General features: G+C 43.8%; 2 protein-coding genes across 2 annotated transcripts; one reads left to right on the top strand and one right to left on the bottom strand.

Moving 5' to 3' along the window:
* The first annotated feature begins 1,772 nt into the window (after positions 1 to 1,772).
* On the top strand, positions 1,773 to 14,498 carry LOC149984445 (small ribosomal subunit protein mS29-like). The gene is made up of 12 exons (XM_090224160.1): positions 1,773 to 2,041; positions 8,737 to 8,850; positions 8,939 to 9,040; positions 9,110 to 9,218; positions 10,846 to 10,938; positions 11,030 to 11,160; positions 12,578 to 12,658; positions 13,099 to 13,263; positions 13,445 to 13,504; positions 13,591 to 13,683; positions 13,893 to 14,007; positions 14,091 to 14,498. Exons 1-12 carry the CDS (start codon positions 2,009 to 2,011, stop codon positions 14,174 to 14,176), a joined length of 1,182 nt encoding a protein of 393 aa, XP_090080286.1. The 5' UTR covers positions 1,773 to 2,008; the 3' UTR covers positions 14,177 to 14,498.
* A 124-nt stretch (positions 14,499 to 14,622) lies between these two features.
* On the bottom strand, positions 14,623 to 24,961 carry LOC100136250 (lectin). Its single transcript, NM_001124514.1, is given in 3 exon segments — positions 14,623 to 15,102; positions 24,547 to 24,640; positions 24,929 to 24,961. Coding segments are annotated over 2 exon segments (336 nt in total). The 5' UTR covers positions 24,637 to 24,640; positions 24,929 to 24,961; the 3' UTR covers positions 14,623 to 14,856.
* Positions 24,962 to 26,278: the final 1,317 nt, after the last annotated feature.

A 26,278-nucleotide genomic window follows, 5' to 3' on the forward strand; every position in this document is an offset into this window, starting at 1 on the left:
TGTTGTTGATTCTTCACAAAAAAATACAGTTTTTACATATCTTTATGTTTGAAGCCTGAAATGTGGCAAAAGGTCGCAAAGTTCAAGGGGGCCGAATACTTTCGCAAGGCACTGTATACTGTATGATACCTGACATAGTATTTAGTTCAGGTTTAGGTATGTGTACAGTATGATACCAAATGATCATGTCCAGCATGGACCCCTGTCCAAAGAACAACTACTCAGCAGATATGACGATGTATTCAACAGGCCCGTTGAATCAGTGCCTGGGGAGGTACACTTTGAATTGGATGAGAGCATCAGTCCAGTGTGCTCCTCGCAATGTGCCCATTGCAATGTGAAGGCCCAGCTGGACAAGGCGCAGATGGCCACATGACATCTGTGACTAAACCAACTGACTGGATCAGCAATATGGTCATAGTGAAAAAAACAGAGAAGCTGAGGGTCTGCATCGACCCAAAGCATCTGAACCAAGCACTGAAACGATCCCACTACATCATGCCGACACTAGAGGATGTCCTCTATAAGCTTCCAAAGGCCAGGATTTTCACCTTGGTGGATGCCCGAGATGCATTCCTTCAATGCAAGCTGGACGAAGAAAGCAGCTTCATGACTACCTTCTGGACCCCTGGGGTGGGAAACGCTGGCTCAAGCTCCCGTTTGGTGTCTCAGTGGCGCCTGAGGTATACCAACGCAAGCAGCACGAGTTACTGGCTGGGCTCAAGGGCATTGAACCCATAGCCGGTGATGTCCTGATCGTAGGCTGTGGTGACACAGACGAAGAAGCAGAACGTATTCATGATGTGAAGCTCCTGGCACTGATGGAGCGCTGCCGATCAGTTAAGCTTGGCCTTGGCCAGAAGAAGCTGCAGTTCAAGGTGAAAGATGTCCACTTCCATGGTCGCATTCTCTCGGCCAAAGGCCCGAAGCCGGACCTTGACAAAGACAGAGTGATCCTCGACAAGCCAAACCCGTCTGATGCAAAAGGAGTACAGCTTCTCATCGGCTTTGCAAACTATCTTGCAAAGTTCATGCCACACCTATCAACAGTCTGTGAGCCTCTGAGCCGGTTGCTGGACAAAGACAAGTATTTCAAGTATTTTTTACTTAAGTAGTTTACACCACTGACAATGACTCACCATATTCCAGAAGCACAATCAACACCTCTAGTCAGGTGTTGAAAACTAGTATGAGCTATACACTATGGTGCAATGCATCAGATTATTGTTTATTAAATGTGTTAATGTGTTTGTACCTGTCCCTATTCAAATAAACCAGAAAATACCACATTCACCATTATAAAGCAGTTAAGTTCTGCCACGGTTTGAGGAAAGAAAGATAGTTGGGGAAATCCCATGTCTAGAGAATCCTGTAGTAGTCTATCAGTTTTTCTGTGATGAAAATAAATCTGTTATTGAACGTTTTCCTGCAATGGTTCCTCATTCTCAAAGTGTCACTTTCTCCTCAACGTGCCAAGGCATTACTTTAGGACTCAGGAGTGAGGAAAGGACTTGGTAAGAAAGGGCCTTAAACCTACCCTTTCTGTAACAGACGCTTAAAACTAGCGTGTGTTAATTGATAGAATGCTTCAGATTGTTTATTCAATGTGTCAATGTTGGAAGAATAGGCATGACTCCCACTCACAATGGTTCTCTGGAAGGTTTTTACTCAACACCCCTCTATGGAAGTCATTAGACATTAGAAGTTAAAGGAGGATGTTTCTCAGTAATCGCCCACATTTCTTTATCATTCCATAACATCAGGAAGTAGTCAGTACCATGGAATAACTGAAGACGAGTAGGCGGCCAGTATGTTGCAATAAGCCTTAGGGAATTATTAACAGAACGGTGTTTCTGAAGAATTTATGTGTGATTCCCCACCCATCTTAAAGTGTCAATCCGCAGTTGAAACAATAACCAAACGTCTTCCCTGGCCCTGTTTTGGTAAAAAGCTGAGGGATAGGGCTGGATAAATGTAACCACTCTTAAATTTACAGACAGAGCTATGGATGCAAGGACTGACCGTCCAGGATATCAAAATGGTAAGTTATAGTGTTTGTGTACTTTTACTATGTTTACAAACATTGGAGTAAAAACAAGCTTTTATTTTGTGTTCGGATGATTGGGTAGGACAGTTGTAAAATAGCACCGGAGAAGAAGGCCGTCGTTTTACGTGTCCCCAACCAATTGTGTTTTTTTTATTTGCGTTTTTAACTTGTTTTTTTACTTATAATGTACATAATGTTGCCGCTACCGTCTCTTATGATCGAAAATAACTTCTGGACATCAGGACTGTGATTACTCACCACAGACTGGCAGAATCCTTTTTTTCCTTTAATGAGTCTGACGAGCATAATGCAAACGATATACTGCTTTCTCGGGAACAGAAAACGTTTGACCTCTGTCATTGCCAACAAAGGGTTTATAACAAAGTATTGAGATAAACTTTTGTTTTTGACCAAATACTTATGTTTGGTCCTCCTTTTCCTGAAGTCCACAATCATCTCTTTAGTCTTGGTTACGTTGAGAGATAGGTTGTTATTCTGGCACCACCCGGCCAGGTCTCTGACCTCCTCCCTATAGGCTGTCTCGTTGTTGTCGGGGATCAGGCCTACCACTGTTGTGATGTCTGCAAACTTGATAATGGTGTTGGAGTCGTGCCTGGCCACGCAGTCGTGGGTGAACAGGGAGTACAGGAGGGGACTGAGCACGCATCCCTGAGGGGCTCGTGTTGAGGATCAGTGTGGCAGATGTGTCGTTACCTCCCTTTACCTCCTGGGGGCGGCCCGTCAGGAAGTCCAGGATCCAGTTGCAGAGGGAGGTGTTTAGCTTATTGATGAGCTCTGAAGGCACTATGGCGTTGAATGCTGAGCTATAGTCAATGAATAGCATTCTCACATACAGTGGGGCAAAAAAGTATTTAGTCAACCACCAATTGTGCAAGTTCTCCCACTTAAAAAGATGAGAGATGCCTGTAATTTTCTTCATAGGTACACTTCAACTATGACAGACAAAATGAGAAGAAAAAATACAGAAAATCACATTGTAGGATTTTTAATGAATTTATTTGCAAATTATGGTGGAAAATAAGTATTTGGTCAATAACAAAAGTTTATCTCAATACTTTGTTATATACCCTTTGTTGGCAATGACAGAGGTCAAACGTTTTCTGTAAGTCTTCACAAGGTTTTCACACACTGTTGCTGGTATTTTGGCCCATTCCTCCATGCAGATCTCCTCTAGAGCAGTGATGTTTTGGGGCTGTTGCTGGGCAACACGGACTTTCAACTCCCTCCAAAGATTTTCTATGGGGTTGAGATCTGGAGACTGACTAGGCCACTCCAGGACCTTGAAATGCTTCTTACGAAGCCACTCCTTCGTTACCCGGTGGTGTGTTTGGGATCATTGTCATGCTGAAAGACCCAGCCACGTTTCATCTTCAATGCCCTTGCTGATGGAAGGAGGTTTTCCCTCAATATCTCACGATACATGGCCCCATTCATTCTTTCCTTTACACGGATCAGTTGTCCTGGTCCCTTTGCGGAAAAACAGCCCCAAAGCATGATGTTTCCACCCCCATGCTTCACAGTAGGTATGGTGTTCTTTGGAAGCAACTCAGCATTCTTTGTCCTCCAAACACGACGAGTTGAGTTTTTACCAAAAAGTTCTTTTTTGGTTTCATCTGACCATAGGATATTCTCCCAATCTTCTTCTGGATCATCCAAATGCACTCTAGCAAACTTCAGACGGGCCTGGACATGTACTGGCTTAAGCAGGGGGACACGTCTGGCACTGCAGGATTTGAGTCCCTGTCGGCGTAGTGTGTTACTGATTGTAGGCTTTGTTACTTTGGTCCCAGCTCTCTGCAGGTCATTCACTAGGTCCCCCCGTGGGGTTCTGGGATTTTTGCTCACCGTTCTTGTGATCATTTTGACCCCACGGGGTGAGATCTTGCGTGGAGCCCCAGATCGGGGGAGATTATCAGTGGTCTTGTATGTCTTCCATTTCCTAATAACTGCTCCCACAGTTGATTTCTTCAAACCAAGCTGCTTACCTATTGCAGATTCAGTCTTCCCAGCCTGGTGCAGGTCTACAATTTTGTTTCTGGTGTCCTTTGACAGCTCTTTGGTCTTTGCCATAGTGGAGTTTGGAGTGTGAGTGTTTGAGGTTGTGGACAGGTGTCTTTTTATACTGATAACAAGTTCAAACAGGTGCCATTAATACAGGTAACGAGTGGAGAACAGAGGAGCCTCTTAAAGAAGAAGTTACAGGTCTGTGAGAGCCAGAAATCGTGCATTTTCCACCATAATTTGCAAATAATTTCATTAAAAATTCTACAATGTGATTTTCTGGATTTTTTTCCCCTAATTTTGTCTGTCATAGTTGAAGTGTACCTATGATGAAAATTACAGGCCTCTCATCTTTTTAAGTGGGAGAACTTGCACAATTGGTGGCTGACTAAATACTTTTTTAGCCCCACTGTATGAGATGAGTAATGTAGGGTATGTAAACATGATATTAAGTAGCATTGTTTAAAGTGGTTAGTGATATATTTTACATCAATTTCCATTATTAAAGTGGCTGTAGTTGAGTCAGTGTGTTGGCAGCAGCCACTCAATGTTAGTGGTGGCTGTTTAACAGTCTGATGGCCTTGAAATAGAAGCTGTTTTTCAGTCTCTCGGTCCCTGCTTTGATGCACCTGTACTGACCTCGCCTTCTGGATGATAGCGGGGTGAACAGGCAGTGGCTCGGGTGGTTGTTGTCCTTGATGATCTTTATGGCCTTCCTGTGACATCGGGTGGTTTAGGTGTCCTGGAGGGCAGGTAGTTTGCCCCCGGTGATGCGTTGTGCAGACCTCACTACCCACTGGAGAGCCTTATGGTTGTGGGCGGAGCAGTTGCCGTACCAGGCGGTGATACAGCCCGACAGGATGCTCTCGATTGTGCATCTGTAGAAGTTTGTGAGTGCTTTTGTTGACAAGCCAAATTTCTTCAGCCTCCTGAGGTTGAAGAGGCGCCTTCTTCACGACGCTGTCTCTGTGGGTGGACCAAATCAGTTTGTCCGTGATGTGTACGCCGAGGAACTTAACTTACTAACCTCTCCACTACTGTCCCGTCGATGTGGATAGGGGGGTGCTCCCTCTGCTATTTCCTGAAGTCCACAATCATCTCCTTTGTTTTGTTGACGTTGAGTGTGAGGTTATTTTCCTGACACCACACTCCGAGGGCCCTCACCTCCTCCCTGTAGGCCGTCTCGTCGTTGTTGGTAATCAAGCATACCACTGTAGTGTCGTCCGCAAACTTGATGATTGAGTTGGAGGCATGCATGGCCACACAGTCGTGGGTGAACAGGGAGTACAGGAGAGGTCTCAGAGCGCACCCTTGTGGGGCCCCAGTGTTGAGGATCAGCGGGGTGGAGATGTTACCTACCCTCACCACCTGTTGGTGGCCCGTCAGGAAGTCGAGTACCCAGTTGCGCAGGGTCTCGAGCTTGATGACGAGTTTGGAGGGTACTATGGTGTTAAATGCTGAGCTGTAGTCGATGAACAGCATTCTCACATAGGTATTCCTCTTGTCCAGATGGGTTAGGGCAGTGTGGTTGCGATTGCATCGTCTGTGGACCTATTTGGGCGGTAAGCAAATTGGAGTGGGTCTAGGGTGTCAGGTAGGGTGGAGGTGATATGGTCCTTGACTAGTCTCTCAAAGCACTTCATGATGACGGAACTGAGTCATTTAGCTCAGTTACCTTAGTTTTCTTGAGAACAGGGACAATGGTGGCCCTCTTGAAGCATGTGGGAACAGCAGACTGGGATAAGGCTCGATTAAATATGTCCGTAAACACACCAGCCAACTGGTCTGCGCATGTTCTGAGGACGTGGCTGGGGATGCCGTCTGTTCCTACAGCCTTGCGAGGGTTAACACGTTTAATGTTTAACTCACATCGGCTGCAGTGAAGGAGATTCCGCAGGTTTTGGTTGCGGGCTGTGTCAGTAGCACTGTATTGTCCTCAAAGCGGGCAAAAAAGTGATTTAGTCTGTCTGGGAGCAAGACATCCTGGTCTGCGACGGGGCTGGTTTTCTTTTTGTAATCCGTGATTGACTGTAGACCCTGCCACATACCTCTTGTGTCTGAGCCGTTGAATTGCGACTCTACTTTGACTCTATACTGGCGCTTAGCTTGTTTGATTGCCTTGTGGAGGGAATAGCTACACTGTTTGTATTCGGTCATGTTTCCGGTCACCTTGCCCTGGTTAAAAGCAGTGGTTCGCGCTTTCAGTTTCACGCGAATACTGCCATCAATCCACGGTTTCTTTTTTGGGAATGTTTTAATCGTTGCTATGGGTACGACATCGTCAATGCACTTTCTAATGAACTCGCTCACCGAACCGGCGTATTCGTCAATGTTGTTGTTGGACGCAATACGGAACATATCCCAATCCACGTGATCGAAGCAGTCTTGAAGCGTGGAATCAGATTGGTCGGACCAGCGTTGAACAGACCTGAGCGCGGGAGCTTCTTGTTTTAGTTTCTGTCTGTAGGCAGGGAGCAACAAAATGGAGTAGTGGTCAGCTTTTCCGAAAGGAGGTGGGGGGAGGGCCTTATATGCGTTGCGGAAGTTAGAATAACAATGATCCAGGGTTTTACCAGCCTTGGTTGCGCAATCGATATGCTGATACAATTTAGGGAGTCTTTTCAGATTAGCCTTGTTAAAATCCCCAGCTACAATGAATGCAGCCTCAGGATATGTGGTTTCCAGTTTGCATAGAGTCAAATAAAGTTTGTTCAGGGCCATCGATGTGTCTGCTTGGGGGGGAATACGGCTGTGATTATAATCGAAGAGAATTCCCTTGGTAGGTAATGCGGTCGACATTTGATTGTGAGGAATTCTAAGTCAGGTGAACGGAAGGACTTGAGTTCCTGTATGTTGTTATGATCACACTCGTTAATCATAAGGCATACCCCTCTTCTTACCAGAAAGATGCTTATTTCTATCGGCGCGATGTCTGAAGAAACCAGCTAGGTTCACCGACTCCGTTAGCGTCTCTCGAGTGAGCCATGTTTCTGTGAAGCAAAGAACGTTAGTCTCTGATGTCTCTCTGGAATGCTACCCTTGCTCGGATTTCATCAACCTTGTTGTCAAGAGACTGGACATTGGCGAGTAGTATGCTAGGGAGTGGTGAGTGATTTGCCCGTTTCCGGAGCCTGACCAGAAGACCGCCTCGTTTGCCTCTTTTACGACGTCGTTGTTTTGGGTCGCCGGCTGGCATCCAATCCATTGTCCTGGGTGGAAGGCAGAACACAGGATACGCTTCGGGAAAGTCATATTCCTGGTTGTAATGATGGTGAGTTGCTCTTATATTTAGTAGTTCCTCCCGACTGTATGTAATAAAACCTAAGATTACCTGGGGTACCAATACCAATACTGCATAGTTTCCTAGGAACGCGAAACAAGGCGGCCATCTCTGTCGGCACCGGTAAAGCACCGCCTTATCTCAGCTCACTGGTCACCATAGCAGCACCCACCCATAGCACGCGCTCCAGCAGGTATATCTCACTGGTCATCCCCAAAGCTAATTCCTCCTTTGGCCGCCTTTCCTTACAGTTTTCTGCTGCCAATGACTGGAATGAACTGCAAAAATCACTGAAGCTGGAGACCCATATCTCCCTCACTAACTTTAAGCACCAGCTATCAGAGCAGATCACTGCATCTGTAAATAGCCCATCCAGCTACCTCATCCCCAATACTGTTATTTATTTTGCTCCTTTGTACCCCAGTATCTCTACTTGCACACTCATTTTCTGCACATTTATCACTCCAGTGTTTAATTTCTATATTGTAATTATTTCTCCACCATAGCCTATTTATTGCCTTACCTCCCTTATCCTACCTCGTTTGCACACACTGTATATATACTTTTTTCTATTGTATAATTGACTGCATGTTTGTTTATTCCATGTGTAACTCTGTTGTTTGTGTCGCACTGCTTGGCTTTATCTTGGCCAGGTCACAGTTGAAAATGAGAACTTCTTCTCAACTAGCCTAACTGGTTAAATAAAAATATACAGCAGTGGAGGCCGCTGAGGGGAGGCCGGTTCATAATAATGACTGGAAAGGAGCTAATGGAATGGCATTAAACACATGGAAACCATGTTTTATTTATTTGATACCATTCCACTTATTCCATTCCAGCCATTACCACGAGCCTGTCCTCCCCAATTAAGGTGCCACCATCCTCCTGTGGTGTACAGTATGTGTATATTTTGCATTTGTTAAATTATTTTGATGTGATATAAAAGTAAAGGGCTTTATTTTTCTAGTATCGCATTTGAGAATCGATTGGCGCTTAGAGGTTTTGACTGCCAGAGCCAGTCTACCTCTGAAAATAACAGAAGGTCCTTGGACCTTAAGGAGTAACGGGGAGGTTAGGCTCCTTAAGAGGACATCTTGAGCTAGTGCTAGCTATGAATATTTATTAACATTTAAGATGCATTGGGATGTCAGTTTCCATGTGATCAATGCATTTTGAAAAGTCAGCGCTACATATACAGTACATGTCTTTCTGGAGATGTCTTTCTGGTACTAGTAAAAATGTGTTTTGTGCTTCACCACTGTACTGTAGTTCATTCTAACGGTCCTAAATTCTAGAACACTGCTGTGCTTAGGCGTACACGTTTTGGACTATGATAGACGCTCTACACCTGCCTCTTACCTGTGGAATGTGATGATGTCACGGACAGGTAGCGCAGGTGCGGCCGCTCCATGGCAGTGGGTGTGGCCAGCAGCAGGTGGCGGTTGGCATGGAGATGAGACCGGAGACATTCTCCATCTTCAGAACACAGGAGAACGACCCGGTAGGTGGAATAATCAACCACACTTTATTCTGTAGCATGTGGTAATAAGTGTGGAGGGTACTGATGTTTCATCTCCCTCTGTCCCCAGGCCTGTCAGTCAGAACAGCACCTAGGGCAGTACTACACTGTGCCCCCCTCCCACTTCCACACTGTCTTCCCCCATGGCCTGCCTCCACGATACCAACAACAGGTAGTGTGTGTGTGTGTGTGTGTGTGTGTGTGTGTTACAGTATGACTGACTGTCTGTACCCATGTCCAGGTGAAGACGTTTAACGAGGGCTGTGTGATGGTGAGGCAGCCAGCTCTGGAGCTGATATCTCACCTGAAAAGAGCTGACTACAGCAAGCCCACCCTGCGCTACCTACTCTGTATCCTACCCTACCTAATATACCTGATCACACCTCAGTGTACCTTTACACATTTAATATACAGTCGTGGCCAAAACATTTGAGAATGACACAGATATTAATTTCCACAAAGTTTGCTGCTTCAGTGTCTTCAGATATTTTTGTCATATGTTGCTATGGAATACTGAAGTATAATTACAAGCATTTCATAAGTGTCAAACGCTTTTATTGACAATTACCAGAAGTTGATGCAAAGAGTCAATATTTGCAGTGTTGACCCTTCTTTTTCAAGACCTCTGAAATCTGCCCTGGCTTGCTGTCAATTAACTTCTGGGCCACATCCTGACTGATGGCAGCCCATTCTTGCATAATCAATGCTTGGAGTTTGTCCGAATTTGTGGGGTTTTGTTTGTCCACCTGCCTCTTGAGGATTGACCACAAGTTCTCAATGGGATTAAGGTCTGGGGAGTTTCCTGGCAATGGACCCAAAATATCAATGTTTTGTTCCCTGAGCCACTTAGTTATCACTTTTGCCTTATGGCAAGGTGCTCCATCATGTTGGAAAAGGCATTGTTCATCACCAAACTGTTCCTGGATGGTTGGGAGAAGTTGCTCTCGGAGGATGTGTTGGTACCATTCTTCATTCATAGCTGTGTTCTTAGGCAAAATTGTGAGTGAGCCCACTCCCTTGGCTGAGAAGCAACCCCACACATGAATGGTCTCAGGATGCTTTACGGTTGGCATGACACAGGACTGATGGTAGCGCTCACCTTGTCTTCTCCGGACAAGCTTTTTTTCCGGATGTCCCAAACAATCGGAAAGGGGATTCATCAGAGAAAATGACCTTTTGCAGAATATCAGTCTGTCCATGATGTTTTTCCTGAAGAGAAGTGGCTTCTTTGCTGCCCTTCTTGACACCAGGCCATCCTCCAAAAGTCTTCGCCTCACTGTGCGTGCAGATACACACACGCCTGCTGCCATTCCTGAGCAAGCTCTGTACTGGTGGTGCCCCGATCCCGCAGCTGAATCAACTTTAGGAGATGGTCCGGGCGCTTGCTGGACTTTCTTGGGTGCCCAGAAGCCTTCTTCACAACAATTGAACCGCTCTCCTTGAAGTTCTTGATGATCCGATAAATGGTTGATTTAGGTGCAATATTACTGGCAGCAATATCCTTGCCTGTGAAGCCCTTTTTGTGCAAAGCAATGATGACGGCACGTGTTTCCTTGCAGGTAAGCATCTGTTATTTGAACTCAATCAACATAACAGAGTGATCTTCAGCCTTGTCCTCGTCAACACTCACACCTGTGTTAACGAGAGAATCACTAACATTATGTCAGCTGGTCCTTTTGTGGCAGGGCTGAAATGCAGTGGAAATGTTTTTTTGGGGATTCATTTAATTTGCATTGCAAAGAGGGACTTTGCAATTAATTGCAGTTCATCTGATCACTCTTCATAACATTCTGGAGTATATGCAAATTGCCATGCCATCATACAAACTGAGGCAGCAAACTTTGTGGAAATGAATGTGTCATTCTCAAAACTTTTGGCCACGACTGTACACAGTCATCCCTGTACCTCTCTATGACCTGTGTTGTCTACCTGTATTGTGTTGAATTATGTTGGTGTTGACCTTGACTGGTTGTGTAGATGGGGTGAAGGGCAGAGGGAAGACCATGTCTCTCTGTCAAACTGTCCACTACTGCTCCACACAAGGATGGCTAGTACTACACATACCAGATGGTGAGTAACACACACACACCCCGACGTGGCATACACACAGACACACAAAATAATGATGATGATGATGATGATAATAATCTCCTCTCTATAGCCCACCTGTGGGTGAAGAACTGTAAGGAGCTGTTGCCCTCCTCCTACCACGCCTCCCGCTTTGACCAGCCAATACAGGCCTCCAACTGGCTACGCAACTTCAGAACCACCAATGAACACTTCCTCTCCAAGGTAGCCCCTCCTCCTCAGATAGATAGTGGGCGCCAGGTACAGTGCCTGTCAAAAGTTTGGACACACGGTGTGCAAAACTGTCAAGGCTTTGCACACCGTACAAACCCAAAAAGCTGTAATCACTTTTTGGGTTACTACATGATTCCATATGTTATTACATAGTTTTGATGTCTTCACTATTATTCTACAATGTGGAAAATAGTAAAATAAAGAAAGAAAGAAACCCTGGAATGAGTAGGTGTGTCCAAACCTTTGACTGGCACTGTATGTGTTGCCTGTAGGAACACATCTAGGATCAGTTTACCATCCCCTAATCCTAACATTAGAAGTAAGATACAGTGCCTTCAGAAACTATTCACACACCTAGACTTTTTCCACATTTTGTTGTTACAAAGCCGGATTAAAATTGATTTAATTGTTGTTTTTTGTCAACGATCTACACAAGTTCTCAAAGTGGAAGAAACATTTTATTTTTTTAATTCATGGAAAATAAAAAAATTAATATTTTGATTTGAGTTAATACATGTCAATCACATTTGGCAGCAATTACAGCTGTGAGTCTTTCTGGGTAAGTCTCAGAGCTTTGCATACCTGGATTGTACCATATTTGCCTAATATTTAAAAAAGGAACATTCAACGTCATCTTTGTAAGCAATTCCAGTGTATATGAAACTTTGTTTGTTTCACAGTGTCGGTTTCTTTTTATCCTAAAAAAACTCCAGAGGCCTTGCCGATGACAAGTATACCCATAACATGATGCAGCCACCACCACTCTTGAAAATATGACATGATACTCAGTGATGTGTTTGTTGTGTTGGATTTACCCCAAACAACACTTTGCATTCAGGACAAAAAGTTAATTTCATACCACATTTTTTCAGTATTACTTTAGTGCCTTATTGCAAACAGGATGGCTTCCTTCTTTTCACTCTATCAATTATGTTAGTATTGTGAAATAACTACTATGTTGATCCATCCTCCGTTATCTCCTATCACAGCCTTTAAACTCAAACTTTATTTAAATCACGATTCGCCTCATGGTGAAATCCCTGAGCGGTTCCTGCCTCTCCGGAAACTATGTTAGGATTGCCGCCTGTATCGTTGTGGGTTTAATTTTACACTTTGGATGGTGCATCAATAATAGCTCCACCATACTCAAAGGGATATTCAATGTCTGTTTTATTTGTATATTTACCCAACTACCAATAGGTGCCCTTTGTGAACCACAGGAAAAGCACCATGGCCTTTGGTTGAATCTGTGCTTGAAATTCATTGTTTGACTTAGGAACCTTACTGATAATTGTGTGTGTGGGGTACAGAGATGTCATTTTAAATACTATTGCACACAGTTGTTAAGCATATTTTTACTCCTTGAGGCATCCTGTATTCGTGACTGTGTCTCCCCTTGTTGTTTTAGATCAAGTTGAGGCAGCGGTACGTGTGGACTAAAAGAGAGAGCACTGAGGAGGGACGGCCACTAGGGGAGCTGGTGGACATGGTGAGTCCAGTGTCAACGTGCCCTTTATTAAGGCGTCAGCATCCTTCAGTTTGGCCGAACGAGTGTGCTCGCATGCTCCCTTAAGACCTTCACTTGAAAAATGAGTGTTAATAGTGCTGTTTGTCCATTTTTGAGATGCCGTAGTCAGAATTAATCTAAAATAACTTAATCTGTTATGACGTTTTTGCCAAGGCGATCTTAGTCATGCAATTTTATATTTAACTAAGATGTATTGTGCAGTATTTTTCAATAAAAAAATGTGCATGAAAACAAGTAATCTCTTGTTGAATGACAACAAAGACTTTATTGCAGAATCCCTACTGTTTTCATGTGGAAGCCTTGCGTCTGGGCTCCAGTTCTGAAACATAATTGGTTCAGTGCACTTCTCTTAAGAATCTCATACCACGTATCATTGTTAAGCTGTGCTTTTTTCTCCCCAGGGAGTGTCTCGTGTGAAGAGCAGCAGTGATGTGGTGGGGGCAGTTCTAAAGGAGCTGAGGCTACAGGCTGGGGGGACAGAGGGGGGCTTCAGGCTGGCTGTGGCTGTTGATGGAGTCAACGGTCTCTGGGGAAGGACCACGCTCAAGAAGGAGGACAAGAGCCCTGTACTAATACACCTATACATTCATTCACCTCACTGTGGATCTATAAAAAATGTTGATTTCTATTGCTTCCATTTTTGCCTTTGTAATTTCTGTGTAAAGATTGCTTACTTGACTGACCTTTCTCTCCCCTGTCACTTTTCCCTTCTCTCTCTACTTTTTCTGTGTCTCTCCTCTCTGCCAGGTGGCTCCAGAGGAGTTGACGTTGGTTCATAACTTGAGGAAGATGATCAACAATGACTGGGTGAGAACTGCATGGTGGTTATCCTCTGTGTAATAGACATTAGACAATTGTGATTTACACCTCTGTTCCTCTCTCTCTCTCCTCAGTGTGGAGGGGCGGTCATCGCCACGCTGTCTCAGACAGGATCTCTCTACGCTCCAAGCTCTGCCTACCTGCCCCAGGAGCTGCTGGGAGAGGCAGTGGTCATGATTACACCCTGGTTAATGTTGTTGTATGTCCAGTCCAAAAACTACCTCTAACCCTTGGTGTCTATTGATCTGGGCTAACAAGGGAATGATGTAGATGTTTTTGGACAAGACCCTTCTGATGTGTTTATTTGACTGATGATGCATATAGAAACAGAAGTTCACATATTAAAAACATCTATCCTCTGTTCCTCCTACAGGAGGGCTTTGACAGCATGGACCCATTTATCCCAGTACCAGTCTCCCTCTACAGTGAGAAGGAGTTTGAGAGCTGTTACCTCTACTACCTGGACCGCCACTGGCTACAACACCCACACAGTAAGAGATATTCACTTTCACCACTGTTTGTGATGGTTTAGATTATGACATGTTGAACTGATTGAGAGATTTCTCTCTATAAGGTCAGACAGAGGAAGGGAAGAAAGAACTGATCTTCCTCAGCAACAGAAACCCTTCTGTACTGGAGAGACTGTGTGCCTTCCTGTAACATCACACATGGGCCCACACCCTCCCACTCACCCATAGAGATAGGACTCATCTTTATATCTGTGACAGCATGGGCAGTGCCATTGAGGCTATAACCCATAGGAATCCCCACTCAGTTGACTACTTTGACCACTTTAAAATGGCGGAAGCCCTCGATGGTGCTGCCCATGCGACATCAAGGCCACTAGCATTCTCTATGGGACAAACGCCAACAGACTCATACATGGATTATAACGTTGCAGTTGTGTATGTGTCCCTCCATAAATGATTCTGTTGTGATGCATGATAGTGTCTTTCATAATAAAAATATACATAAACAGTCAGATCTCATGTTCTCTTTTATATGAGCCAATACAGCCATTTTCTTCATGAAAAGTTAGTGATATTTGTCTTTTGAATATAGAGAGTACCTGACACAATGCACATAATTACAACACAAATGACTACTTTAAGTCAATACAGTTTTATTTGACCAAATCAAAGGGTTAAAAAGCCTCAAGGCTTTTGAATACAGTTTAGTGGTAGATGTAGACAGGTATGGTCAAGTGAAGCTGTTACTCTGCCTCATTACTAGTGTCCTCACGAGAGCACCAGACCATATTTCTGGGACTGTAGAGCATCAGGGCACCTTCGTCAGGGAGGGTGAGGTGACCTCTTTGTGCATTGTTGGGCTGGTCGATGTTACGATGTCCAGATCACCTCTCGGTCTCTATAGAGCTCCAGGGTACCTTTGTCAGTGAGGGTGAGGTGGCCTCTTTGTGTATTGTTGCAACGGCCAGTGTTACTTGCCCAAATGGGATGGTCCTGTTTGGTGTAGATGACCAGGTTTCCATCCTGTTGGAGGATGAGCCTCTGAGCATCTTTGTTCACAGTGTTTGATGCCCAGACAACCCGACCCCAACCGTAGAGCACAAAGTTGCCATCGGTCTGCAAAGAGAAAATTAATTTGCATATAAACATGTTAGACAGATGACCACTGTACTGCTGTGCATTCCTTTCATCCACTTAAATGATTACTTAAAGTTTAGGGTGAAAAATATTTGCCAAATTATTTTTCAATATTCGCGGCAAGTGTTCGTCAGCTAAAACAAAATATTAGGGGTGTGCATTTATTCCATTCGATACGTATCTAGATACTTGGTCTGCGATATGATACAGGAATGATACGTTTTCATTTGAATCAATTCGATGCGGTTTTGATTAGAGAATGAATCAATGCGATTTGGTTTGATGCGATGTAAATCGATGCACTAAGATTTTAATTTCCCATTCTAAATTAAAATCTGCAATTCGTAACATATCAGAATGTATAATGGACATCCACAAATGAATACACACATTAGGAAACGTAACATATCAATGGTGACCCGTCAGAGGGCAGAGCCTGTTTTGCATGTTATTTTGGCATTAATACGTGTCACATATCAGTTTGCAAACAATGTCAAAAATAAAATTAAGTTAATAAATCCGCATACAAACATGGTCTCTTTTTTTGCTTTCTTGAGTAAGGCAGCTTCAAAATGCAGGTGCTTCAGCATAGCTCATTGCTTTCTGTGGTGGTGGGACAGCCATTGGAAAATACAGAGCTTAGGGATTGGTAATGTATTCTAGTTGTGCAGTGATTGGCTCAATGTTCTGTCACTCATTGGGACACCACATAAACGCAAAATATACATTGAGACCTCAAATTCAAGTCCCATGGGTGCTGCCATAGTTACATTAGAAGTGCCCATCCAAGAAGGCTCAAGGTCGTTGGCCACAGATAAATAGTTAAATCACGTTATATCTACCGTAGATTTGATTGGACTGATCATGTCAACAAGCATGACAAGCAGTCATTTTCATGAATCATGGTGACAGTCTGCTGGCAAATCCTTTTCAATCCTTGTCATATGAAGAGAAATTATAGATAAAATGTATTGCTGCTCATCGACCATAAACATTACAAGTTGGAAAATGCAAATTCAACAATGAGTGGTTGCAAAGCAATCATTAGCCTGCTATTCAGTAGAGAGGGTGTTTGGTCCAAGTCTGGGTTTAAGGGTCTCTATTCCAGGCTTAAAAGGATAAACATTCAACACCATGGGCCAGAAAAGTTTGAATATATTGGCCATGATGTCAATCCAGCATGCCTTCTGCCGCATTCAAAACAACTGGAAACTTGGAAATCTCAGACTTTAATGAGTTCAAGACAACAGGGAACTCTGGAAAAAAAAAACAAGCTCAGACTGGGAAAATACATTTTTGAAGTTGTGAACTCTGGCCTCTTTCTAGAGCTCCGACCTGAAGATCACTGACGTCATGATTCAACCTTGTTTCCCCCCCCCCCCCCCCCCCCGAGTTCCCAATTGTCTTGAAAGCACCATAAATCCAGGAAATGCCAGACTGATGAAAAATTTGCCCACAAGGACCGCCGCGCCACCTTCCTGTTCAAGTGAGCACGGCACAACAAGGGGAGTCCAAAAATGTCTTGTTTGCAGCTGCATAAATTATGTAATATGACAGGGAGATATGTATACTGTAGCTAAGAAAGTACTACTATGTGTATTTTGTGTAGTAAGCTGTTAGTAGCCTATGTGCCTCACCCTAATAATTTGGTCCCTTCCCCCCCTACTGTTCTGACTTGGTGGTGCCCATGTAGCCTATTTTAGAGTAATGTAATCATTGAATATTGTAAGAGCTTTCATTGTCTGCTTATATGCCCCCTTTATCCTATGGTACTGACTTGGTGTACAGGGAGAATGCTGTAAGAACGGCCCATGTTCTGAATTCTGTCGCTGTACATTTCAAAAGTGCTGAACAAATAGCTATTGAGTGGGGTGGTAGATGCCTAGTCTCTATTGCTCAGCTCAGGTGCCTATATAGACATACATCATTTACACACACGCACACACACAGAACCCAGGTCCTGCGTGTCCTCAGGCACTCATTTGTTGACTTCGAAAAAGCCTTGGTTTCATGCATGTTATCAGAAGCCGCCTCCCTACATTTGTTTTACTCACTGCTTTAGCACACTCCACCAACCCTGATGTCCTTGCCGTGTCTGAATTCTGAGATTTCCATACCAAACTACAACATTTTCCATCAAGATAGAACTGCCAAAGGGGGAGGAGTTGCAATCTACTGCAGAGATAGCTTGCAAAGTTCTGTCATACTTTCCAGGTCTACGCCCAAACAGTTTGAACTTCTAATTCTAAAAATGAATCCCTCCAGAATTAAGTCTCTCACTGTTGCCTCCTGTTATAGACCCCCCTCAGCTCCCAGCTGTGCTCTGGACACCATATGTGAATTGATTGCCCCTCCTCTTCAGAGTTCGTTCTGTTATGTGACCTAAACTGGGATATGCTTAACATCCCATCAGTCCTACAATCTAAGCTAGATGCCCTCAATCTCACAAATTATCAAGGAACCCACTAGGTACAACCCTAAATCCAAAAACATGTGCACCCTCATAGACATTATCCTGACCAACTTGCCCTCCAAATACACCTCTGCTGTTTTCAATCAGGATCTCAGCTATCACTGCCTCATTGCCTGTATCCGCTATGGGTCCACAGTCAAACGACCACCCCTCATCACTGTCAAACGCTCCCTAAAACACTTCTACGAGCAGGCCTTTCTAATCGACCTGGCCAAGGTATCCTGGAAGGATATTGACCTCATCCCGTCAGTCGAGGATGCCTGGTCGTTCTTTAAAAGTAATTTCCTCACCATCTTAAATAAGCATGCCCCTTTCAAAAAAAGGTAGAACTCCAGACTTGACTGCCCTCGACCAGCACAAAAACATCCTGTGGCGGACTGCACTAGCATCGAATAGTCCACGCAATATGCAACTGTTCAGGGAAGTCAGGAACCAATACACGCAGTCAGTCAGGAAAGCAAAGGCTAGCTTTTTCAAACAGAAACTCCAAAAAGTTTTGGGACACTAAAGTCCATGGAAAACGAGAGCACCTCCTCCCAGCTGCCCACTGCACTGAGGCTAGGTAACACGGTCACCACCGATAAATCCATGATAATAGAAAATTTAAATAAGCATTTCTCTACAGCTGGCCACGCTTTCCTCCTGGCTACCAGCTCCGCAACCCCCGCAGCTACTTGCCCGAGCCTCCCCAGCTTGTCCTTCACCCAAATCCAGATAACAGATGTTCTGAAAGAGCTGCTAAACCTGGACCCGTACAAATCAGCTGGGCTAGACAATCTGGACCCTCTTTCTAAAATGATCTGCCGCCATTGTTGCAACCCCTATTACCAGTCTGTTCAACCACTCTTTCGTATCGTCCGAGATCCCTAAATATTGGAAAGCTGCCGTGGTCCGAGATCCCTAAATATTGGAAAGCTGCCGTGGTCCTCCCCCTCTTCAAAGGAGGTGACACTCTAGACCAAAACTGTTATAGACCTATATCCATCCTGCCCTGCCTGTTGTCCGGAACTCTGGCAGTCTCTATGGGGGTGCCACAGGGTTCAATTCTCGGGCCGACTCTTTTCTCTGTATATATCAACGATGACGCTCTTGCTGCGGGTGATTCCCTGATCCACCTCTACGCAGACGACTCCATTCTGTATACATCTGGCCCTTCTTTGGACACTTAACTAACCTCCAAACGAGCTTCAATGCCAGACAACACTCCTTCCGTGGCCTCCAACTGCTCTTAAACGCTAGTAAATCAAAATGCATGCTTTTCAAACGTTCGCTGCCCGCACCCACCCGCACGACTAGCATCACTACTCTGGGCGGTTCTGACTTAGGAATTTGTAGTTGTCCACATTCTAGGTGTCTGGCTAGACTGTAAACTCTCCTTCCAGACGTATATCAAACATCTCCAATCTAAAATGAAATCTAGAATCAGCTTTATATTTCGCAACAAAGCCGCCTTCACTCACACCGCCAAACTTACCCTCGTAAAACTGACTATCCAATACTCTACTCAGCAAACTGGATGCAGTCTATCACAGTGCCATCCGTTTTGTTACCAAGGCCCCATATACCACCCACCACTGCAACCTGTATGCTCTAGTCGGCTGGCCCTCGCTACATATTCGTCGCCTGACCCACTGGCTCTGGCTCGTCGCCTGACCCATCACAGTGCCACTTTATTTAACTCTTTGCAAACTGGAAACCATTCATCCGGAGGCTGCATTCATTGTAGCTGGGGATTTTAACAAGGCTAATCTGAAAACAAGACTCCCTAAATTTTATCAGCATATCGATTGCGCAACCAGGGGTGGAAAGACCTTGGATCATTGTTACTCTAACTTCCGCGACGCATATAAGGCCCTGCCCCGCCCCCCTTTCGGAAAAGCTGACCACGACTCCATTTTGTTGATCCCTGCCTACAGACAGAAACTAAAACAAGAGGCTCCCATGCTGAGGTCTGTCCAACGCTGGTCCGACCAAGCTGACTCCACACTCCAAGACTGCTTCCACCACGTGGACTGGGACATGTTTCGTATTGCGTCAGACAACAACATTGACGAATACGCTGATTCGGTGTGTGAGTTCATTAGAACGTGCATTGAAGATGTCGTTCCCATAGCAACGATTAAAACATTCCCTAACCAGAAACCGTGGATTGATGGCAGCATTCGCGTGAAACTGAAAGCGCAAACCACTGCTTTTAATCAGGGCAAGGTGTCTGGTAACATGACCGAATACAAACAGTGCAGCTATTCCCTCCGCAAGGCTATCAAACAAGCTAAGCGTCAGTACAGAGACAAAGTAGAATCTCAATTCAACGGCTCAGACACAAGAGGCATGTGGCAGGGTCTACAGTCAATCACGGACTACAGGAAGAAATCCAGCCCAGTCACGGACCAGGATGTCCTGCTCCCAGGCAGACTAAATAACTTTTTTGCCCGCTTTGAGGACAATACAGTGCCACTGACACGGCCTGCAACGAAAACATGCGGTCTCTCCTTCACTGCAGCCGAGGTGAGTAAGACATTTAAACGGGTTAACCCTCGCAAGGCTGCAGGCCCAGACGGCATCCCCAGACGCGCCCTCAGAGCATGCGCAGACCAGCTGGCCGGTGTGTTTACGGACATATTCAATCAATCCCTATACCAGTCTGCTGTTCCCACATGCTTCAAGAGGGCCACCATTGTTCCTGTTCCCAAGAAAGCTAAGGTAACTGAGCTAAACGACTACCGCCCCGTAGCACTCACTTCCGTCATCATGAAGTGCTTTGAGAGACTAGTCAAGGACCATATCACCTCCACCCTACCTGACACCCTAGACCCACTCCAATTTGCTTACCGCCCAAATAGGTCCACAGACGATGCAATCTCAACCACACTGCACACCGCCCTAACCCATCTGGACAAGAGGAATACCTATGTGAGAATGCTGTTCATTGACTACAGCTCGGCATTCAACACCATAGTACCCTCCAAGCTCGTCATCAAGCTCGAGACCCTGGGTCTCGACCCCGCCCTGTGCAACTGGGTACTGGACTTCCTGACGGGCCGCCCCCAGGTGGTGAGGGTAGGCAACAACATCTCCTCCCCGCTGATCCTCAACACTGGGGCCCCACAAGGGTGCGTTCTGAGCCCTCTCCTGTACTCCCTGTTCACCCACGACTGCGTGGCCACGCACGCCTCCAACTCAATCATCAAGTTTGCGGACGACACAACAGTGGTAGGCTTGATTACCAACAACGACGAGACGGCCTACAGGGAGGAGGTGAGGGCCCTCGGAGTGTGGTGTCAGGAAAATAACCTCACACTCAACGTCAACAAAACTAAGGAGATGATTGTGGACTTCAGGAAACAGCAGAGAAACACCCCCCTATCCACATCGATGGAACAGTAGTGGAGAGGGTAGCAAGTTTTAAGTTCCTCGGCATACACATCACAAACAAACTGAATTGGTCCACTCACACAGACAGCATTGTGAAGAAGGCGCAGCAGCGCCTCTTCAGCCTCAGGAGGCTGAAGAAATTCGGCTTGTCACCAAAAGCACTCACAAACTTCTACAGATGCACAATCGAGAGCATCCTGGCGGGCTGTATCACCGCCTGGTACGGCAACTGCTCCGCCCTCAACCGTAAGGCTCTCCAGAGGGTGGTGAGGTCTGCACAACGCATCACCGGGGGCAAACTACCTGCCCTCCAGGACACCTACACCACCCGATGTCACAGGAAGGCCATAAAGATCATCAAGAACATCAACCACCCGAGCCACTGCCTGTTCACCCCGCTATCATCCAGAAGGCGAGGTCAGTACAGGTGCATCAAAGCTGGGACCGAGAGACTGAAAAACAGCTTCTATCTCAAGGCCATCAGACTGTTAAACAGCCACCACTAACATTGAGTGGCTGCTGCCAACACACTGACACTGACTCAACTCCAGCCACTTTAATAATGGGAATTGATGGGAAATGATGTAAATATATCACTAGCCACTTTAAACAATGCTACCTTATATAATGTTACTTACCCTACATTATTCATCTCATATGCATACGTATATACTGTACTCTATATCATCGACTGTATCCTTATGTAATACATGTATCACTAGCCACTTTAACTATGCCACTTTGTTTACATACTCATCTCATATGTATATACTGTACTCGATACCATCTACTGTATCTTGCCTATGCTGCTCTGTACCATCACTCATTCATATATCCTTATGTACATATTCTTTATCCCCTTACACTGTGTACAAGACAGTAGTTTTGGAATTGTTAGTTAGATTACTTGTTGGTTATTACTGCATTGTCGGAACTAGAAGCACAAGCATTTCGCTACACTCGCATTAACATATGCTAACCATGTGTATGTGACAAATAAAATTTGATTTGATTTGATTTGTTACCAAGGCCCCATATACCACCCACCACTGCAACCTGTATGCTCTAGTCGGCTGGCCCTCGCTACATATTCGTCGCCAGACCCACTGGCTCCAGGTCATCTATAAGTCTATGCTAGGTAAAGCTCTGCCTTATCTCAGCTTACTGGTCACGATAACACCCATCCGTAGCACGCGCTCCAGCAGGTATATCTCACTGGTCATCCCCAAAGCCAACACCTACTTTGGCCACTTTTCCTTCCAGTTCTCTGCTGCCAGTGACTGGAATGAATTGCAAAATAAATAAATCATTTAAAATAATAATTTAAAAGTCGCTGAAGCTGGAGACTTATTTCCCTCACTAACTTTAGTTGCTTTAGTTAATAAATATATATTTTGTTACTCCTTATCTCCACGTTGTCTCCCTTTTGTTACCGGCTTTGAGCCGGTTCGTGACAGTTCTAAACTAGCCTACCTGGTTAAATAAAGGTGAAATAAAAACATCTATCTCATGATCTACATCAGCAGCAGATATTCATTTAGAATGGGAAATTAATGTGTTCATGCAACAGTGCATAGAATCATATCGCATCGAACTGAATCTCAATTCGTTCTCTAATCAAACCATATCGTTTCCTACTAAAACATCATTTGTGTCTCATATCGGAGCCCATGTATCTAGTATACCCCGATTGTTTAAAGAAAAACTACCAAAACTATTTCTGATCGTGAACCTGGACAATAAAAATGAAATCTATTTTAAGTCCATTCAGCAGGTAATTCGATGATAAAGCTAGCCATTCCTGGTGCTTTTTCTCCACGCGAATGTTTTAAAAGCATCTAATATTTCTTTTTTAGTGGTGCCTGTTGAGTGATTTATTTTTCGTCTGCTGATAATTGCTTCAGGGTTGTTGAGTCTAAGGCTATAGGATTCGTCCAACTGTTTAATTCGGATTTATATCAATTTCCATAAAGCTTTTAAAATTGTCATTAATTGCGTTGTTTCTAATTAACATGAATTTGTATATTTTACAATTATAACTGGTTTAGCGTGTATTCGTTTTGTGAGATATTTACCAGGGTTATCTTCCATTAAGTAATATGCTTTATTTGAGTTTAACCTGTAGTTGTTGGCTCTCTTCAAAAGTAAAAGATCGTATTCCTGCGTAAATTTAGAAAATGTTATTTTCTTCTTTATCTTGTAAAGATTTGTTATGGGCTTTCTAAGATTGTGATTTATTTATCTTGCATTTTAATTTCTAAATCAGATGTAACTTTTTGCAGAGTATGAGATTATCATTCCCCTAATGTTTTTAAAAATTGTAATTTAACTAGGTAAGTCAGAACACATTCTTATTTACAATGACGGCCTAGGAACAGTTGGTTAACTGCCTCGTTTGGGGGCAGAAGGACAGATTTTTTTCCTTGTCAGTTCAGGGATTCAATCTAGCAACCTTTCGGTTACTGGCCCAACGCTTTAACCACTGGGCTACTTGCCGCCCCAATGTACACCTTAAATGCATACCAAATTATATCAGCTTTTCTCTGTCCTCTGTCTACATTTGTAATGGTAAATATTTTAATTTACGTATTTAATACTTTTCGGATCCAGAAGATGCTCGCTGATGATTATCCTACTACAGTTGCTGTGTAGGGGAAACAAATTAAATAAGTGTATTTTTCTGTTGGTGTAATTAATCAGAATGATCATTATAATTTTTTTTATCCAGTAAGTTGTTGAATGCATTTTTGGAGAGAAAGAAATGTAGTCAATTCTTGAATAGCTTTTCTTACTTAGAGAAAAAACAGATGCCTCGATCTTTAGTTTCTTGGCAATTTCTCACATGGAATAGCCTTCATTTCTCAGAATAATAATAGACTGACGAGTTTCAGAAGAAAGTTCTTTGTTGCTGGTCACTTTGAGCCTGTAATCGAACCTATTTCTGATCAATTTGATGTTATTTTAATTGACAAAAAATGTGCTTATCTTTCAAAAACAATGACATTTCTAAGTGGCCCCAAACTTTTGAACGTTTTTTATATATATTAGAGAATAAAAATAATGTTTCAAGATGAAGGTTCAGCTGAAGGCACCAGAGTTAAATCCTCTCACTTTGCCAGTAACTTTTTCTGCTACCATTGATGTCAAGCCGTCTACACATACAGTTTGATGCATACGTTTGATAAATCCAACATATGCAACATCATTTCCAATTGAACGCTGCGTTTGCCTTGCAGCATTGCGTTGCAGAGTCAGTTGCAGTGAGTTCTGTGTGGTGCATATGTTGGATTTATCGAATGCATCAAACTGTATGCTAGATGGCTTGACGTTAATGGAAGCAGAAGGTGAATGTTGAACTTTTGTTGTACACATATCCATTAAACATTTTTTAAATATATAATTAAAGTTTGACTACATAATTTATTACACAGCATTGATTTAATGACACGGTCTGTCTGATCACAGCATGAATCGTTACATCCCTACAAAAACCATTTCTAAGGTCAAAATAAGTTGCAGACCAGATATCTAATGTTAATATAATTGAAATGTAAGTGTTTCACTAACTATTGTACCTGAAAGATAGCTTTAAATTGTCCATTGTTGGAGAGGAGGTAGTCCTCTTTCAGCAGAATCCTCTCGGTGCTCATGTAGTTCATACTCATGATTCTGAAAGAGAGAATTTATATTGTTTATTTGCTGCTGTTTATTAATTATAGTAAACACCCACACAAACAGGAAGGAGCGAAACACATTTAGACAAAAGGAAGAAAGAGAAAATGTGCCTAAACTAGCCCTTTTATAATGAGAATGTATCATTTCAGTTCTAAATGACAAATGTAAAAAAAACAACTAAATAATACACAAAAGTAATAGAAATGCATCTCATTAAGACCTAATTTAACTGGCCATTCCATGTACATAAATTTAAAAAACACACGTTAAAATAGGAGTTACCTCAAATTCTTAAATGAACTTCCAAGTATTTAGGAGCAGTAGATTGAAGAGGCAGTTGTGCGGTGATGAAGCAGCTCTGGCCTTATATCCCTGCTCAGGTGAAGGGGGTGGAGTAATAAGGATGAGGAAATGGGTGGTGTCCACTGTACATTCAATTTGACCAAATGCGGCAGAAATGTACATGATAGATACAATGACCAGTGGTGGAAAAAGTACCCAAATGTCATTTGAGTAAAAGGAAAGAAACCTTAATAAAAAAATGACTAAAGTAAAAGTCACCCAGTATAATTATATTTGAATAAAAAAACAAATACATATATATATTTGGTTTTAAATATACTTACGTATCAAAAGTAAAAGTTGAATAATTGAATAATTTCAAATTCCTTATATTACGCAGACCACACTGCACCATTTTCTATTTTTTTAAAATATATATTTACAGATAGCCAGGGGCACGCTCAAACACGAAGACATCATTTACAAACAAAGCTAGGGTTTAGTGAGTCCGCTAGATCAGAGGCAGTAGAAATGACCAGGATGATTGTTACGGAGTGTAATTGATAGGTAATCGACTAGACGGACTGTTTCCTGGACTCCGTGTGTAGGGATTTGTACAATGCTTGAACAAGGCTATTGTGTCAATCCGCATTGCAATGTGAAGGCCCAGCTGGACAAGGCCCAGATGGCCACATGACATCTGTGACTAAACCAACTGACTGGATCAGCAATATGGTCATAGTGAAAAAAACAGAGAAGCTGAGGGTCTGCATCGACCCAAAGCAACTGAACCAAGCACTGAAACGATCCCACTACATCATGCCGACACTAGAGGATGTCCTCTATAAGCTTCCCAAGGCCAGGATTTTCACCTTGGTGGATGCCCGAGATGCATTCCTTCAATGCAAGCTGGACGAAGAAAGCAGCTTCATGACTACCTTCTGGACCCCTGGGGTGGGAAACGCTGGCTCAAGCTCCCGTTTGGTGTCTCAGTGGCGCCTGAGGTATACCAACGCAAGCAGCACGAGTTACTGGCTGGGCTCAAGGGCATTGAACCCATAGCCGGTGATGTCCTGATCGTAGGCTGTAGTGACACAGACGAAGAAGCAGAACGTATTCATGATGTGAAGCTCCTGGCACTGATGGAGCGCTGCCGATCAGTTAAGCTTGGCCTTGGCCAGAAGAAGCTGCAGTTCAAGGTGAAAGATGTCCACTTCCATGGTCGCATTCTCTCGGCCAAAGGCCCGAAGCCGGACCTAGACAAAGACAGAGTGATCCTCGACAAGCCAAACCCGTCTGATGCAAAAGGAGTACAGCTTCTCATCGGCTTTGCAAACTATCTTGCAAAGT

Source organism: Oncorhynchus mykiss, chromosome 3 (assembly GCF_057628025.1).
Source record: "Oncorhynchus mykiss isolate SJ-2025 chromosome 3, ASM5762802v1, whole genome shotgun sequence".
Lineage (NCBI taxonomy): Eukaryota > Metazoa > Chordata > Actinopteri > Salmoniformes > Salmonidae > Oncorhynchus > Oncorhynchus mykiss.